Source organism: Henckelia pumila, chromosome 2, assembly GCF_033568475.1.
Source record: "Henckelia pumila isolate YLH828 chromosome 2, ASM3356847v2, whole genome shotgun sequence".
NCBI classification, from domain to species: Eukaryota; Viridiplantae; Streptophyta; class Magnoliopsida; order Lamiales; family Gesneriaceae; genus Henckelia; species Henckelia pumila.
Window position 1 is genome coordinate 10,333,384 of NC_133121.1, and position 16,938 is coordinate 10,350,321.

General features: G+C 36.4%; 3 protein-coding genes across 3 annotated transcripts; 1 reads left to right on the forward strand and 2 right to left on the reverse strand.

Annotated features, from left to right (window-relative positions):
• Positions 1–242: 242 nt before the first annotated feature.
• Positions 243–2,613, reverse strand: LOC140881352 (uncharacterized). Its single transcript, XM_073286591.1, has one exon. It carries the CDS (start codon positions 2,611–2,613, stop codon positions 490–492), a length of 2,124 nt encoding a protein of 707 aa, XP_073142692.1. The 3' UTR covers positions 243–489.
• A 465-nt stretch (positions 2,614–3,078) lies between these two features.
• Positions 3,079–8,049, reverse strand: LOC140881303 (uncharacterized). Its single transcript, XM_073286495.1, has 8 exons — positions 7,473–8,049; positions 6,385–6,571; positions 5,841–5,920; positions 5,190–5,295; positions 4,783–4,997; positions 4,450–4,492; positions 3,940–4,193; positions 3,079–3,717 (listed from the first exon to the last, which is right to left on the reverse strand). Exons 1-8 carry the CDS (start codon positions 7,643–7,645, stop codon positions 3,303–3,305), a joined length of 1,473 nt encoding a protein of 490 aa, XP_073142596.1. The 5' UTR covers positions 7,646–8,049; the 3' UTR covers positions 3,079–3,302.
• A 252-nt stretch (positions 8,050–8,301) lies between these two features.
• LOC140881304 (V-type proton ATPase subunit d2) lies at positions 8,302–14,173 on the forward strand. The gene is made up of 10 exons (XM_073286496.1): positions 8,302–8,611; positions 9,004–9,124; positions 11,310–11,417; positions 11,496–11,598; positions 12,165–12,245; positions 12,333–12,418; positions 12,509–12,568; positions 12,667–12,715; positions 13,558–13,692; positions 13,824–14,173. Exons 1-10 carry the CDS (start codon positions 8,431–8,433, stop codon positions 13,953–13,955), a joined length of 1,056 nt encoding a protein of 351 aa, XP_073142597.1. The 5' UTR covers positions 8,302–8,430; the 3' UTR covers positions 13,956–14,173.
• The last annotated feature ends 2,765 nt before the right edge of the window (positions 14,174–16,938 follow it).

Consider the following 16,938-nt stretch of genomic DNA (forward strand, 5'->3'; position numbering starts at 1 on the left):
AGTAAGCTTACCTTAGATCATAATGATTATCGTTGTTTCTGTCTTTGAACAACAAAGCATCACAAGATTTTCCAACATTGGCTATCTACCATTTTCGGACAACAAATTTTGTGGTTCCAAATGTTCAATTTGTGGCTTCTCAGACCCAAAATCCCACAAGTACAATTAAAATGAACTAACATAAAATTCCATTGTCTCATTTACACATGAAGTTTTGCAGTGCAAGGAGATAATTGAACAAACTCTATCTTATATGTGTATCAAACAAAATGGGCTCAGCGAATACATTATCCATGATGTGTCATATTAACATCATGGACAAGGGAAATACACAGAACCTTACCTATAACAGATCATTATTCAAAGGCAAAAAAGTTAAACCGCACCTCTTTTCAAAAACACAAATAACTTTTGAGAATGTTGTACCCTACATAAGAAATACAAGCATTTTATCTATCCAATCATACACTGAATGACAATTTTAAAACTTCAAAACTGTTTCCTCTTGTTTTGGAACAATTTGTCTCGTTTGGCACAGACATAAAATATTGCAAACAAAGCTCCAGCAGATAATGAAACAGAAGTCCATGGGAATGGTGGGTCCTTGAAACAAGTAAGTTGAGCTTCCAACTCTTGGGATGCATGATAAACAAGAGAGTGGATAGCATATAGATCGTGATCTGAGGACCTCTGATAATGCAAACCCATTTCATAATCAAAATGTGACAGTGCTGAAATCGCCTTGTCCAGCTTGTACCTGAACAAATTCCACCTCTGTAAAAATTCAGTGTGACGATTCTGTTTCAGAAGCTTTCTGTCTCCACCATGTGCCCTAATCGATTCAAGAACATCTATTGCACTCGTAATACTGTAATTCAACGATGTCAACAAAAAATTCCTTCTAGCAGCATCCTTCTGAACAAACGACAATGAAGATATCTCTGAGAAAGGTCCAAACGGTGTTTGTCCAACACTCCATGTGTAATCCACGAGAGAACTATTATGTCTGGGGCTCCAGACCAGGTGCGTAGGTGAGATTCCCCACATGCTCTGCAAAATAGAACCTACAATCGGTCTTTCAAGTTCCCGCGTCCGTGTAAACATGTGATGCCCGTTGCAATTATAATCACTTACAGTATGTGTACTCTTCGTCCTGACTGCAATAACCATATCCTTAAAAGCCACAGACTGGTGATATCGATCGAGCAACAACATTGAGTTTACTTCAAGATCGAAGACATAAACAGGAAGAACCCTGCCAAGGTCCTCCTCAGGCAACCTAGCCACCCTCCTAAACTCATCAACTGATTCTGATACTGTTTGATGCAGACGTTTTGAATCCAGATACTCGCTCACAATCAAAGTATAGTTGTCAAACAGGTACCTAGATGTGTAAGCAGTTGTCGCCCTTGCAATTGCAAAGGAACAAATTGCACACTCGGAGAACTTCACCTCGTATTTCCTAAAACTCAAAGACTGTTCCCCTAGCAACAGCCCATTGTCATTAACCTCATCCATGAAAGTCCTCTCTATGGACTTCCAATCCAAACCTAAGTTACTATCATCAGTATGAGAACCGCGTATGTGTACAAACTCAACCACTAATGTACTTTCAAAAGGAACGGGAATCCTCAATGACGGAACAAGGAGAACCTGATAAGCACTCCAAACCAATGAAGCCAAGTCAGAAAGCAGACTCTTCTGCGATTTAGGGCGACCATGGAGTGTCGCGAAGGGGTGAAACTCACCTTTCGGCAAAACCCCATCGCCCGACAAAGCTGGACCATAATCCACCGGGCCTGCTCCCAAATCGATCCACAAGTACCTATCTTTTCCAGTCCAAATTGATCCCAAACATTTGGCGATAGCTGGAGATGGATCACCTGGGGTGTAACTGTAAGCATAGCGCTTGGACTGTGAACCCAGATGAATGATGTAGATGTGGATTGAGTTAATGGGCCTCTCCTTCTCGAAGTCTTGCTTGATAATACTATCAACTACGGAGTATGGCACTGAAGACAGCTGGGATCGGAGGGATGAGGGAGCCGAAGAAAGGTGGGAATCCAGCGCGGACGACAGGGAGTTGGAAAGGGAGGAAGCAGATAGGAAGACTTCATGGTGAAGCGAGTGGGAAATCGAGAGGTGATGGCTGGCGGCGTCAGAGGAGAATGGAGTTATCACGTGAAAGAGATCGGAGGAGATGGCGGCAGAGATGAAGGCCGAGAGGGTGGAGGGGGCGGAGTTGGAGAATGTGGGGCCCACTAAGTGGACAGTTAAGGGCACGGAGAGCTGCAAAGAGAGAAGGGAGGAGGCGGCGGCCGGATGAAAGGCGTGAGAGAGGGATTTTTTGAGGGAGGAAGGGAGGAGTAGGAAGGAATCGTTGGTGGCTTGGGGGTCTTTGGTGGACTGTTGGGTGAGGAATGAATCTAGGCCTGCGATCGATGCGGCGGAGGCGGCGAGGGAAAGGTGGTGGAGAAGAAGGAAAGGGAGAAGCGCGGCCGCGGGGAGCATCTTGCGGCGGCGTAGAGGTTTTGGGCTCGGAGTGGGTGGTGAGTTGACGGAAATGGAGTGGGGACTGGGGAGCATCCGCTCTACACTTCTATTTTTCATCATAATTTTAATATTATCTGTTAAATTTTAATAATTACTGCAGTTTCATTTATATATATATATACAACCAAAAATAAAATTTAAATTTTTTTTATATAAATAATTATAAAAGTGATATTTTTGTAAATTAGAAGTTAATCATTGGACAAAAATAAAATGATAAATCATAAACACATAAATATAAAAACTAATGAAACACATTATATATATATAATGTAATTACATGATTAATTTCATTAGTTTTTGTATTTATGTTTTTATGATTTACCGTTTTATTTTTGTCTCGCACACGAAAAATCCTGCACCCTAAGGTGCAGGTGATCATTACTATATATATATATATATATATATAACACTGAAATAATGAAATTTCCTTATATAGAAAGCAGTATTTTTTTTTAATAAAAAACATAAAAAACGATACGATTAGATTCGTGATACAGATTTGTATAGACAATAAGACAATAAAACGATGAAGAAATTTTTCTGAATAAAATGATATTTCTTCGGAATCTACTAAACGATTATATCTGTGAATTTAACACGATTAGTATAAACAATGAAACTTATGATAAAATAATGAAGAAATTGTTCGGGAGAGGCAATCCAAAGTATATAACAAACAAAAAATCCATGGAGCCGACATCACCAACCCTTCATTTTTTATTATTAGGTGGAGGATAGCTCCAACATCACCAATCTAAATCTTCTGGATCACCTGACTGAGGATTCCAGAATTTCGAACCCATGGAACTTTCCTCCCATACATTCGAAGAAACATGATGAGTAGCAGAACTGAAGTCCCGGTACCGTAAAATGCACAGTTCATCATCACCGCTAGCGGTAACAATTCGACAACCATCAACAGCCATGGCCACGCATCCAAAGCGCCGTGATGGGTCTTCCAGTGATGAACAACTGAGGGAATTTGTCTGTGTACCTGTACCGATGTCCCAAACATTTACATTAGGATCGTCGGGTCCACCAGTTACCACTTTACATGCATCCGTGTGTAAGTGCTTCACAGGGCCAACATGTCCGTCCAATTCAACAACCGGTTCAAATTTATGTGTGTCAGAAACTCGCCTCGTATCCCATAGAAATCCTCTGTCAAAATTTTGTACATACTTCTTAGTTACTCGTATCTAATAGTATATTAGTCAACAGAACTTGAAATCATAGCTGCTCAAGTTGAAGCTACTGAAAATTAAAAACCGAAACCCACGCCCAAGTCCCAAGGGAAGACAAAAGAAGATATAGTGTAATCCGAAGCTTGAATTTACTAATTTAGTGACCAAACAAGATTTTTTCACAATGAACACTCAGTACCTTCCAGTTCCACCAGTGCAAAGTATGGACTTTGAGGGCATGGCTTCAAACGAATGTATTTTTGCTTGCTGGACTATTGTGAAAACTCTACGCATTGTTCTTAAATCAATTGCAATGACAGATGAACTACATGCGATATAGAGTAATGACCCATGGCATTTCAAGCCCACTGGTGCATCAGTCACTGAAGTCATCCCCACACAACACGTAGTGCGAAGAGAGGATGATGCTGCTGTAGTGTCCCAAACTCTAACCTATCAAAAACTGATGCAATCAGGCCAAAAAAACTATGCATCATGAAAGGGAAATGACAGTGCTTGATACCATCACCACGCCCAATTCAATGGAGATTAAATATAAATTATAATCACAAAGAAAGAATTAAAGAAAAGCAAAATAAGCATCACAAAAGAAGGAAATACAGCACTAAAATTATATTAACCAAACATATACTCCAACCATATTCTAAGTACATGATTCCCACACAAAAAGATCCGAAATTTCACCCACCTTGCCATTCTTTGACAAGCTGACAAGCAGAGATGTTTTGTACCTGGAAGAAGACAATAAATTAATGCAACCGTACGTAGTCAAATACCAGGGATCAGTTGACAATAAACATGAAGATGAAATGCATGTGGGAAACAGTGTTCACCAACACAACTGTAAGAAAAAAAAAACTGCTTGGCAACCAGGTCCTAGAACAATGGAAATTAGTCTATCTAACCCCATCTGAAAGCCAATTTACAACAAAATAAACTAAACTTACTAATTTTAAACACTATTTGGAAAACTTAAATCAACGATTAATTCATACATTCACAAAATCGATAGCAAGCATACCCAGCGACTGACATCAGTGACACAGCCTTCTCATGGCCATATAGAGTAGCCACCAATGCATGCTGGCCACGTTTTCTAGTGGAATCGATGGACCAAAGGCGGACGGTGCAATCTTCTCCTCCACTGGCAAATATTCGTCCAGTATCATTGCCCAAGAATTTATCTGACAGGGTGGATGCAGGGCCAGTGTGTCCTTTGAAGCATCGGCACCAGCCCTGGCAATAAGTATAAACAAAGGTATCATCAGGTTAAAATTTAGCAATAACATGTTGAACGCATACTTTTCCATTAACATCATCATAACATCTAAGAAAACCGGCTGAGGTTGGAATAGATGGACAATTAAGAAACCCATGATAGAAGGTAGGCACTACATTTTCAGTTGCATTGGATACGGTTTACAATACCTTCCACCACAGACGAATATAATGGTCACTGCTTGATGTAATTAAAATATTGTCCCCACTTTCTGACTCATTTTGATACAGAGAAGTCTCGTTGACCGGAAACAATCTGCATGCAACATGATTTTATCAATTTTGACCAATATTTTTAAAATGGAAAAATTGCAATTTTGATAATATATGTTTTGCTTCTTTGTGATTTTAGTGTTTTATGTTTCAGATTTCAGTTTTACTCATTTATCTTTCAATTTTTGACAATTTTAGTTTCTGTCTTTTTGGGGAGTACCATGTATCACGTTAGCGTCGCATCAACGGCATGTCTGGAAAATAACAAAAAATGCAAAAAAGAGATACAAAAATAGCAAACTAAAATTAAAATTTGACAACATAGTCCATAGTGGACCAAAATCGTAAATTTTCCTTTTTATAAACAAGTGACTGGTGAAAAAATGAACCAAAACATCCAAAAAAGTTTCGCCTAAGTCATCTGCAATCATGTCAATCAAATAAAATAGAAAGCTTTGTTATTTGTTACATGATTTTCTGGATAATTGATGAACAGCATAAAAATTTCAAAGGACAAGAATAAATTTCTCAAAATATAAAGAAAAAAATAGCTTCGTGACAAGCAAGAGGATCAAAGAAATTAGCAACCTCATGCAAGTTATTCTCGCCTTATGGTTGCCTCGTGTCACAAGATTTTTTGTTGCATCGAAAATCCTAATCTGCGGACCCTGCACATTTCATCCACTGGAATGAAGTAAAATGGTAAAATTGATTAAAATAGAGATAATCAACAGAATGCATACATGATTCACATAATTATGACAAATAACCATATCAGTATGTTTGCATAAAATAAGAGGACTGAGAAATACTAAAATAAAGAGTGGTTCCAGTTACATTTTGGTTGACAAATGAAAGGGATCCAGAAATAAAGTATAACATTTGCATTTCATTTTCTCCATTAACTTCTGGTGTAGTTGATCGACCTCCGAGCTTTACCTCCCATAGCTATCCTCAGTACAAGGTGATTTGCATCCTCCAGTTCTTGTTTTCTTGGTATGTGAGGATACCTTTTCAAAGTTTCTCTTATGCACACATCATACTTTCACGGGCTATTTACTATCATTGAAGGAATAAAGGATGAAAAACAATATGGAAGAATAAAGGATGAAAAACAATATGGAAGCAGTACCTGTGAAAAGATAATGTCATCTTTGTCGAACAACATGTGTTGAGGAAGCTTTCCATTTACAGGGACATCGGTAACCAAGGGATCAAGAAATTTAAACTGCCGCAGAGAAGTATGCCTGGAACTGTATGCTTCTCGGACACTTGATGAAAGAAGAGAGCGCGGAGAAATAATATATGGCCACTCGTCTCTGCTAATACCAATATGAGAATCCGTATGGAATGGGAATAGTGGAAAAAAAAAACAACACATTCCAAGTAAAATACAACCCGCTAAAAACACAAGACATAATTCTCAAACCCTAAAATTGACTGAGAACAGGACATACGAAGTGATCAAAAATGCTTTAAGTCGAACTGATTCACATACTCATACAATTAGACAAGTGAAACAGGCTTTCTCGCCACTTTTGATTCCTTCATATTAATAGGAGAACTCTCACCTAGTCAATCAGAAATATTAATATTGAAACTGGAAAAGGCCTTTCACAATACCAAATCGAACACTTTGTGTGTTTAAGCAAACACAAACTAAACTTCGTCCCAGCAGCCATTGCTTTCCTTAGCTTTTCAATGTTTGTCCTACACTCATGCACCTGGATTTCGGTATTCGAGCTCAAGCTCAATCGAACTGAGATTGCCAAGCTTGAGCTTGACACTGTATTTATGAAAATTTGAAATTTCCTTTAACTCTGAGTTGAACAATTATTAAATAACATAATTTATGATCAAAGCTAAAATAGTCATTTAAACAACGTTTAGAGGGGGAAAAAAGGTTTCCTTGAGTTACCCCACCCTAGACAATAAACCTAGAGTTCAGCTCGAAAGTGGGTGCAGTGCCCTTTCACCATTGCCGGAGTTCAAGCTTTGTGCGACTATGCACCTGGATTTTGAGTGCTTATTCTTCACTATCAACTATATCAATCATAGTAGGAAAAGATAATGAACAGGAAACTAACACTAATCGATCCACAATTTGCAGTAGGACAAACAACCAATACCCATTACAGTTAATCACGAAACTAAGATAAACCCAAAATTTCAGGAAGCAGACGACAAGAGATCAAATTTTCAAAAGCAGAAAACAGCGACCTGAAAAGGGATTGCCATACGGAATCGGAGTATGCGGCTGTATTGAGGTATCTACAGGACATGGCCATGTTGGAGACATCTCGAAGCCTCATAAAACTGGCGCAGTACGCCAGAGCGTCCACTCCAAGGTCTGTGATGATCGTGCCGCTCCGATTCGAAGAAGGGTCCGCCATCTAGCTGATTGGCACAAAGCAAGAGCTCCTTGAAAAGTGGAATAATCTCGGCAGAATGCGCACGACACGACTTCGGCGGGAGAATTTGCGACCAGATTCCGTTCGGCGGAGAGATTCTGTACCGTTTGTGCCGCGAAGGTTGCAGCCAGCAATATTGATAGGCTTTAATCTATATTATATTCTAATTATTCAAGTTTCGGTCCCAACTAATATAATAATCTTCAAAGTTAAGTTTGTTGTTTTTGTGGACTGATTTGTTCAATAAGTTTTTGCTTTATCGATTAGAGAAATCGAAATTTAATTATTGATAAACTCTCATCTACTCTATTTTTTTTGTTATTTTGGACTGATAACAAGAAAAATCGAAATGCTAACTATTATAAATTTACATCTATTCTGTCAAATCGAACACTACTCGAAATATTAAGTTTAATTTCTACCAATTCAAGTTGTCTCGAGACATTTGGTTTAGTTTATCGGGACACGTCCAAGAGTGTTGGAATACTTGAGAAAAAAGTTTTTTTTTTTTTTTTTAAAAACAATGATTAATCTTAAAAATGAATCAAAAGCAATGAACCACAATCAAATTAGATCCGAATAATGGTAGTTGGTTTCGGTTCGATTTATTCGAAACGGTGAAACAAATTGGTCCGAATCAAACCGGAATCAGATTACTGATATTACCAAATTCCCGATTCTCTTTCTTTTTCCCAATTCACAGCCCCCACACCACACAACTCTCAACACCTCCAAGATCCTGCAACTCGCTTCAGATCTGTGGCAAAATGTACGGATTCGAAGCGCTGACCTTCAACATCCATGGCGGCTACCTGGAGGCGATCGTGAGAGGCCATCGCTCGGGGCTTCTCACGGCGACAGATTACAACAATCTGTGCCAGTGCGAAACACTGGACGACATTAAGATGCACCTCTCTGCCACAGAGTATGGACCCTACCTCCAAAACGGTCAGTCTTTTTTCGTTAATCATATCGATTACTAGGTTGGAACTTGAGAATTACGTTTGTTCTTCTGAGCTGTTGGAAACTTGCGTGCAATCCAGGGATCAATGGGGTATACCTTCGTGCTGGGAATAATCTCGTTGATCATCTTAATTTTTTATTTTTTTTTTAATTCTGCTGGAAATTAGACCTAAATACTGAATTTCGTGTGCTGGGCAATGTCTAATGCAGTGATTCTGACTATATGTATAGATCTTTTTTGGATAAAATTCTGACAATAATTACATGCTTCACGAAATGGATATTTGTCGGTTTCTTGATGAAGTATTTACTAAGGTCATCATTCGATGGTTCTTTTGTTGAAAGCATGGTGATTTTTGCTGTTCGTTGAATTGTAGAGCCCTCTCCATTACATACGACAACAATTGTGGAAAAATGCACCCTGAAACTGGTTGATGAGTATAAGCACATGATGTGCCAAGCCACAGAGCCTCTGTCAACTTTCTTGGAGTATATCACGTATGTAGATTTGAACAATTCACTGTTCGTTGGTTTATTCGCCTTCAATTATCTATAGTACCTGCTCATGTCCTTCATGCATATATTTTCCTTGCATATTTAATAGAGAGCTACCAAGTAAGAGAATATTATTCGTGGCAAAACAGATATTCTAATGGTTGAAATATAGGTCAATCAAGTTTTTTTTGATACGCATGGGTACCGCTTGGTTGGTATGATGAGATAAATAATACATAGATAAATAATATAATGTAATAATAAATAAATAAATAAATGATAGTGAATATAATATTTGATTTGATTGATGGATTATAGTTTATTGATTTGATCGATAAAATTTTATATTAAAAAATGACAAATTACTATTTTACCCTTTTAACAATAAATAAAATATGAATAATATTATTTATAAGGGGTAATATAGTAATTTAAATTAAATGATTTGATTGATGTAAGATAAATAATTGATGATTTGATTGATGTAAAATAAATAATTAATAGATGGATAAATAATATGATGAGAAGAACGTGGGATTTGATAGGATAAGTTATACACATATTAATAATATAGGCTACCAAACGGAGCCATGGATTCTTGTCATACTTGTTAAAAGGAAATTCTTTTGTATGCTTGGTGAGAGCTTCTATTGTTATGCTGCAAGTAGCATTATTTCTAGCTCCACTTAAACAAAGATTAAATGAAATTTGAATGGTGTAAAATAATTGAGATTGCTACCATATTATCCTGTTAAAAACACTTAGGTTGCATTTGGATTCAAGTCCAGAATAACAAATCCTTTGGTTTGTTTGGGTAAATCTACTTGACAACGAGTTTCAAATCCACAACTGATTATTTTTTGAGGCATTGTGGTTGATTTCAAATACATCCCAATATAGAGTAATGTCAAGTTCGTCCTTTAAATCATCTCTCAAATTCAAATCCTCCAATCTAAACACAACCTTATAGTTTACCAAACTATTTTCAAATACTCCTGTACAGCATGGGAGAGCATGTTATCTCCGTATCGTGCTGACAACAATTGATACTCATGACAACTGACAAGTATGAATTATTGGTTCCGAGTTTTTGTTTGAAGTTCTTGATCAAGCTTTGAGAAAAAAAAACAGTTGGTTCTATATTATTTTCTTAGGCATGAGTACTATAATCATAGAGGATAAAAGATTACAGACTTAACTAACTATGAAATTATCCGCTGCACAAAAATATGTAACTGCTTGACCACAACTCTGAATCACCAATCTTCAAAATAAAGTAAAATCCCAACTACTTTCTATATATCCGCATACCCAGTTAAAGTTGGTATGTAGATATCATTCATGCCCAACTTGTTGACTAGGTGTTCAAAGTTTGCCCATATAATCTTGTGGTGAGAGTGTCAGCAGTTGTGTGGTTGGACTTGGACAAGTGGCATATAAATAAATCCATCATTAATCTCTTTTATGAAATATCTATTAATCTCAACATATTTTGTATGATCATGTTATCTTGGGTTTTGGACAAGTGGCAACCTTGTTGTGAAACAGATTCATTGGCATGTGAATTCTTATCTTCAGCTCCTCCAGTGGCCTTTTTAACCAACTCATGTCCCATGCCATTGATCGATATTAAGCTTCGACGCTACTTTCCACTACATTTCTTGTGTTGCCTTCTCTATTCCATCAAGTCTTAATTTAGTGTGGAACCGGCCATCGCTGTTATGGTCCTGAAAAAGTATCAATAGATTTGAGAAGAAAAATAAATGTTCTGCATTATTTATAGAGAAATAAAAAAGATTTACAGATTTTGTAATCAATTCAGCTAATGACGAGACTATCTAACGCGCAAAGTAGGTAACAACTAACTACAGAATCCTAATTATTCATCAAAAAATAAAATCCTATCTACTCTCTACATATCCAGCCATTTTATGTTACGTGTGCCTCTTTCTGTTCATATATAATTATGGTCCTGTTGAATCTTTACACTAAAAATGACGGGGCAGTGTTGTTCAACGACAACCGTGTATCTTGGGCTGAGCACCAGTGATAGTCAGCTTGTTAATTTTGATATCATTTTTCTTTTATCACTGATGGAGTTCATGTTTGCATTTCTTGTAGAACTAGTTACCTTTTCTTATTCTCATTTAATTATGTTTATTGACCTGGGACCTTGCTTGTACTTTAGATATGGTCACATGATTGACAATGTTGTCCTAATTGTCACTGGAACTTTGCACGAGAGGGATGTTCATGAATTGTTGGAGAAATGTCATCCTTTGGGAATGTTTGACAGGTAAAGTTTCTTAATTGGACATTTAATATTGTAAATAAACTGATGTCTCGATAAGAACTTTTCATTCAATTTCCTCAGCATTGCTACCCTGGCTGTTGCTCAGAATATGAGGGAGCTTTACAGATTGGTGCTCGTCGACACTCCCCTGGCACCTTACTTCTCTGAATGTATCACTTCAGAGGTACTGATTTTATATTGTTCTTTCTGTTAATTTCATATGCTTGAGGACTGTCCTGTGTCTGTTTAGCTATTTATTTTCTCATCTCTGTGGACATTGGAATCATCAAAGTTATGCTACCCAATGTTTCTTTCGTGTATCTGTACTCTCCTTGTGCTATTGACTCGAAGATATGCTGTCTAAAGCATTAGCAAAATGACTCAATAACCATATAATATGTGCATGTGAGACTAATGGTTCCAAAGAACTGTTATTATTCCGAATAGTTCAAGAGTTAAAAAAGTGTACTCTGAGTTGGTAGATCACCTTTGCCTTCGTGTTGTCTGCGATTATAAAGACTGAATAGCCCTATAATCTGCACATGTGAGACTAAAGGTTCCAAAGACTTATTATTCCTAATAGTTCAAGAGTTAAAAGAGTGTACTATTAGTAGGTATTACATTTGCCTAAGTGTTTGTTTCTTTGTTTGTGATTGGTTGTTTCTTGTAACACCAAGTGAAAACTGGCGCTACAATATGGTAGTTTTCAATATTTATGTATGTTTTTCTCGTATTTTGATAATCTTACAGGATTTGGATGATATGAATATTGAAATTATGAGGAATACACTTTACAAGGCATACCTTGAGGATTTCAACAGATTTTGCCAGGTAATGCAGTATTCTCTTATCCTTTTACTTCTTTAAATTGATTATTCTGTCTTTGTTTTCTCCCCTGATTTAAGAAACTGCATATAGAAACTTGGTGGTGCCACTTCAGAAATTATGTCTGACCTCCTGGCATTTGAGGCTGATAGAAGAGCAGTCAATATCACAATAAACAGGTGCTCATGCGGTCTGTTATTTTGAAATTTCCTGGTATACAATGTTTGATAGGACCGGTTTCTGACACGTCTTACTTTTTCCATTTTCAGCATTGGCACTGAGCTCACTCGAGATGATCGTAGGAAATTATATTCTAATTTCGGCTTGCTGTAAGGGCTTTCTCACCTTTTCTCACTAAATTTCATATTGGAAATGCTTTATTTGAGCTTATTTTCCTGCCACTGACAATCACATAATTGTTGGATAGATACCCTTATGGTCATGAGGAACTTGCTATATGTGAAGACATCGACCAGGTAGTTAACCAGTTTCAGTTTATATTTTCTTATAGTTCATGTGTATAGTTCCTTAAATTTTGTTGCCCTTTTCGAATTTTATGCAAAACGAATTCCCTAGCATGGTCTCGGACGTGATATGATGTATTCTGATATATGCAATTCAAGAGTTAATTGCTCCACTAGGCTCAAATTAGGAGAGTTGGTATAGGTTTCCTTTTCTTTTTAGGGAGTGGTTGTCATGGTCGTCTGTAATCTATCAAAGATTCACCCACTAGAAATCCAAAATCAAGATTAGACAAGGGAATTCAAGTCTAATCTCTTGTATTATATCTTGATTGTTTGGAATAATAATAATAACAATAATAATAATAATAATAATAATAATAATAATAATAATAAGCAGAAAATTTCCTAAAAAATATCATTTTTGACTAGACATCCGAGGTTGTCTTCCAATGAGCCTCAAAACCAAGAGATTTAGAGGTTCTTTATCGAATCTCAATTTTAAAACATCATAAATCTTAATGATCGGTCCATAAGGCATAAATCACCCCATATCCCATAACTCGGGACCATATCAGTGTAGTCATTATTTTGCTAATTTTGCGGAACTTATCTTTTCTAGTTTCCTTTACCTGGTTTACTGTGTTAACATAATTATTCTCAAGTGCATAGAGAGATGATTGGGAATTACAGTTTTACTGGGACACAGGATTTGTTCAGTTGATGTGGATTTGGTTTCTGCTATTCTGAGCGGCATCTGTGTGTTCAAACTTTGGTTCCGCCTTTCCTTTATCAATGACATGATATCACTACAATCCTATCATGTAGCTTAAGAGTTATTTTGTTCAACTTTCTAGGTTCGAGGCGCCATGGAAAAGTATCCTCCTTATCAATCCATATTCTCAAAGTTATCCTATGGAGAAAGCCAGATGCTCGACAAGGCCTTTTATGAAGAGGAAGTAAAACGACTCTGTTTATCATTTGAGCAGCAGGTTTGCTTCTAACAATTTGGTTTTCTGAGTCGTGGTTTCCATTTTCCGGTCTCTGTCTTTGCACGTAATAAGAGTGCCATTTACTGCTCTTTTTTTCCACGTCTCGACCCAAACTACCTGTAATGTTGCAGTTCCATTACGGTGTATTTTTCGCATACATGAGACTGAAAGAGCAAGAGATCAGGAACTTGATGTGGATATCTGAATGTGTTGCACAAAACCAGAAGTCCAGAGTGCACGACAGCGTCGTATTTATATTTTAGTAATGTGTCTGGTTTATCAAAGACTTGTGCTGCCTTTGTTTTCTTCGTGTACATGCTCTTTCTTATTTTCGGGCCTGCCCGCTTGTTATGTGCGGGCTTACCAGAGTTGCGGTCTGTTCTATTGTTCAACTTCATCAATAAGTATGTATGATTGATCAAATATGCGGGGTGCGGGGCAATAATGTTATATATTGCTATTGATTATCGATTGCCAATAATTTGATGTGCGCCACATATTTCTGCTTTATATATAGGCTTCTCTATCACGAGCATGATTTGATGTAGAATTTTTACAAAAACATAACTATAAAATTGACGTTTAACATGGAATTTGGTAATTATATTAGTAGGGAGGGACTTTAAATGCAGTCCAAAGCTTCACATATTGTGGCATCTTTTTAAATAGAGATAGATGTGAGAACAGGTAAGCGGAGTGTGTCGATCTGCATACCTCTGGAACTTACCATTGTATGGATTGATTCAACTCTGAAAACCATTGTACATAAACAACTCGAGTTCTTGCCAAGGGCAGAGCCATGTAACACCCCATGAGAAGAAAAGTAGGTCTCGTGTGACTATCTCGTAGATTTATATCATGAGACTGATTAATCCGATCGATATTTGTAGAGAAAGATAATGTTTCAGATGTGAAAAATAATATTTTTTTCATGAGTTGGGTCGGGTTGGATATCCGTCTCATAAAATTGACTTGTGCAACGAGTTGACTGGTTCATATTTGCAGTGAAAAATAACAATTTTTACATAAAAAATAATTTTTTATTAGTTGGGCGGGTCAGATATCTATCTCAAAAATTTGATTCGTGAGACAATCGCATAAGAGTTTAAATGCAAAAATATGGGTGTCAATTTGGGTGGGTCTGAGTCTTGACGCAATGTACTATTAAAACATTTCCAAACCGAATCTAAACACGACTAGTTCGATCAACTTGAACCAAGCCGATTTTATTTTTTATGTATCGTTTTTTAACAAAATAATTAAATAAAAATTCAATACACGTAATACTTGTAACAACAAAATGTCACTTATATATATGACTTAAACATGAAAGTTTAATTGTAGAAAATTTAAAGTGATACACCATGAGTGGGCTCATCGTATGCTTGAGCCCAATGAGGACCCATAACCAAGGACTAATGTTCGAGTTTCATTCCAAGAGATAGGGTCGACCTATGAGAGAAGTGTTGAATAAGATGTATTTGGCTCCTAATGGGTGAGGGAGAGACCCATCAAGTTAGACCCTATCCATGAGAGTCTATATGATAAGTCGATGGCTTATGACAATGTAGCATGGGGAGGTGAGATTGGGTGTGGGGAGTGTAGAGAAAATGGCTTATGACAATGTAGCATGGGGAGGTGAGATTGGGTGTGGGGAGTGTAGAGAAAATAAGTGGAGTAGGGTTTCGCCCAGGGTGGGCGGTGCCCTAGGGTATGTAAGTTTGGTTTTGTGTCTTGGGAGGGCAAGCCCTGAAGGAGAGACGTCAAATTATACACTCGTGGTCACCTACAAAGTGTTCGTGGTCTCCTACCTCGCATTCTATAAATACAGGTTATCTCACTTCATTTGTGATTCATTCACTTTCATTTTGAGGGACGCCCAGCCAAGCTCCTATTTCTCTTATTCGTTCATGTTTTTTACTTGCGCGTCGGAGAGGCTACGTCGGGACACCCTCCCAGCCCCCTCTAACATTCGTTGCTTGATTTCAGGTTCATCTTCGGACCTGAGCTTTGAACTTGAATTGGATTCAGACCATCAAATTTTAGTAAATATCATAAAGTATACACACTACATAAAACAAACAATTACTTAATAATAAAATAAACAAACAATTGTTAAAAACATTCCAAAATTTTACAAAATAAATATCACATAATGAAATTTTTTATATCAGTATCAATAAATTTTTTTTTTCAAATATACAATATATAAAAATGTGGACAATATTTTTTTAACTTTATATAAAAATAATAATAGTAATTTCAGGTCATCTCGGGTTGATCTGAATCCGATCATATTATTTTTTTGGCTAGATTTCGGTCCAACCCGATCCATATCCAAAAACCCTCGATCCCAACCTAATATTTTTTTGGGCAACTCGTATCGAGTTAGCAGGCCGGATTAATTTTTCAGAGCCCGTGAAAAAGAAATCTTAAAAAATTATAGGTCGGGTTGAAATAAAAAAACTTGTTTCATAGTTAGTTGTTGCTAGTGGCGTATCTACATGGTCCCGAAAAGGTGCGATTGCCCCCTTTAAAATTTTAAAAATATTTAGTACTATATACATGATCTCTCTTTTAAATACAAATTTAATTGAGAAACCATTCCTTGATTTTTTTTAAAAAAAATAACTTAGTATTATGTATATAATATATCTATAAAATATTAATTTATTTATTCATTGATTAAGATGATATTTGATGAATAAGATAAGAATAAATTTATAATTTATTTTAGGTTATAATAGATTTGACATTATGTTTTGTATTGTCTTATATTTTATTTTTTTTTTTTAAAAAAAAACGAAAATTCTTTTGGCTTGAATGTGTTCAACAAAAATTGCTTCAGTTTGCTCGGTTTTATCTACCTGATTTATCTCTGATGGAGTTAATACATCTTAAAACTAATTTGATAGCTTTATTTTTGGCATGCAAAATAGCAATTAGTCGTTTAAAGTTACAGTAATTAGAGAGTTTACTTGTAAAATAATGATTTAATCAAATAAACATCAATCATATCATTTGATGTATAGATATAATTTTAAATTTAGCATTATTAATATTCGTTATAAATTTAGAGAGAGTATTTTCAGCAATAAAAATCTTAAAAAATCAATTCGTAATAGGTTGGGAGATGATATATTGTAAAATGATTGTTTGATACCACATATTGATCTAAGTGTATTTAAGACAGTTGATAACGAGCTATTATTCAACATTTTCAAATTATGAAATATCGATATGTGT

Bases quoted from the DNA above. Each gene is read 5' to 3' on its own strand.
- LOC140881352 (XM_073286591.1), bottom strand. From the start codon at position 2,613: ATGATGAAAAATAGAAGTGTAGAGCGGATGCTCCCCAGTCCCCACTCC.
- LOC140881303 (XM_073286495.1), bottom strand. From the start codon at position 7,645: ATGGCGGACCCTTCTTCGAATCGGAGCGGCACGATCATCACAGACCTT. The intron at 4,998-5,189 runs GTATTGTAAACC...ACTTATTGCCAG, and splicing joins ATATTCGTCTGTGGTGGAAG to GGCTGGTGCCGATGCTTCAA. The intron at 3,718-3,939 runs GTACTGAGTGTT...AAATTTTGACAG, and splicing joins TGCACTGGTGGAACTGGAAG to AGGATTTCTATGGGATACGA.
- LOC140881304 (XM_073286496.1), top strand. From the start codon at position 8,431: ATGTACGGATTCGAAGCGCTGACCTTCAACATCCATGGCGGCTACCTG. The intron at 11,418-11,495 runs GTAAAGTTTCTT...CAATTTCCTCAG, and splicing joins CCTTTGGGAATGTTTGACAG to CATTGCTACCCTGGCTGTTG. The intron at 12,716-13,557 runs GTAGTTAACCAG...TCAACTTTCTAG, and splicing joins TATGTGAAGACATCGACCAG to GTTCGAGGCGCCATGGAAAA.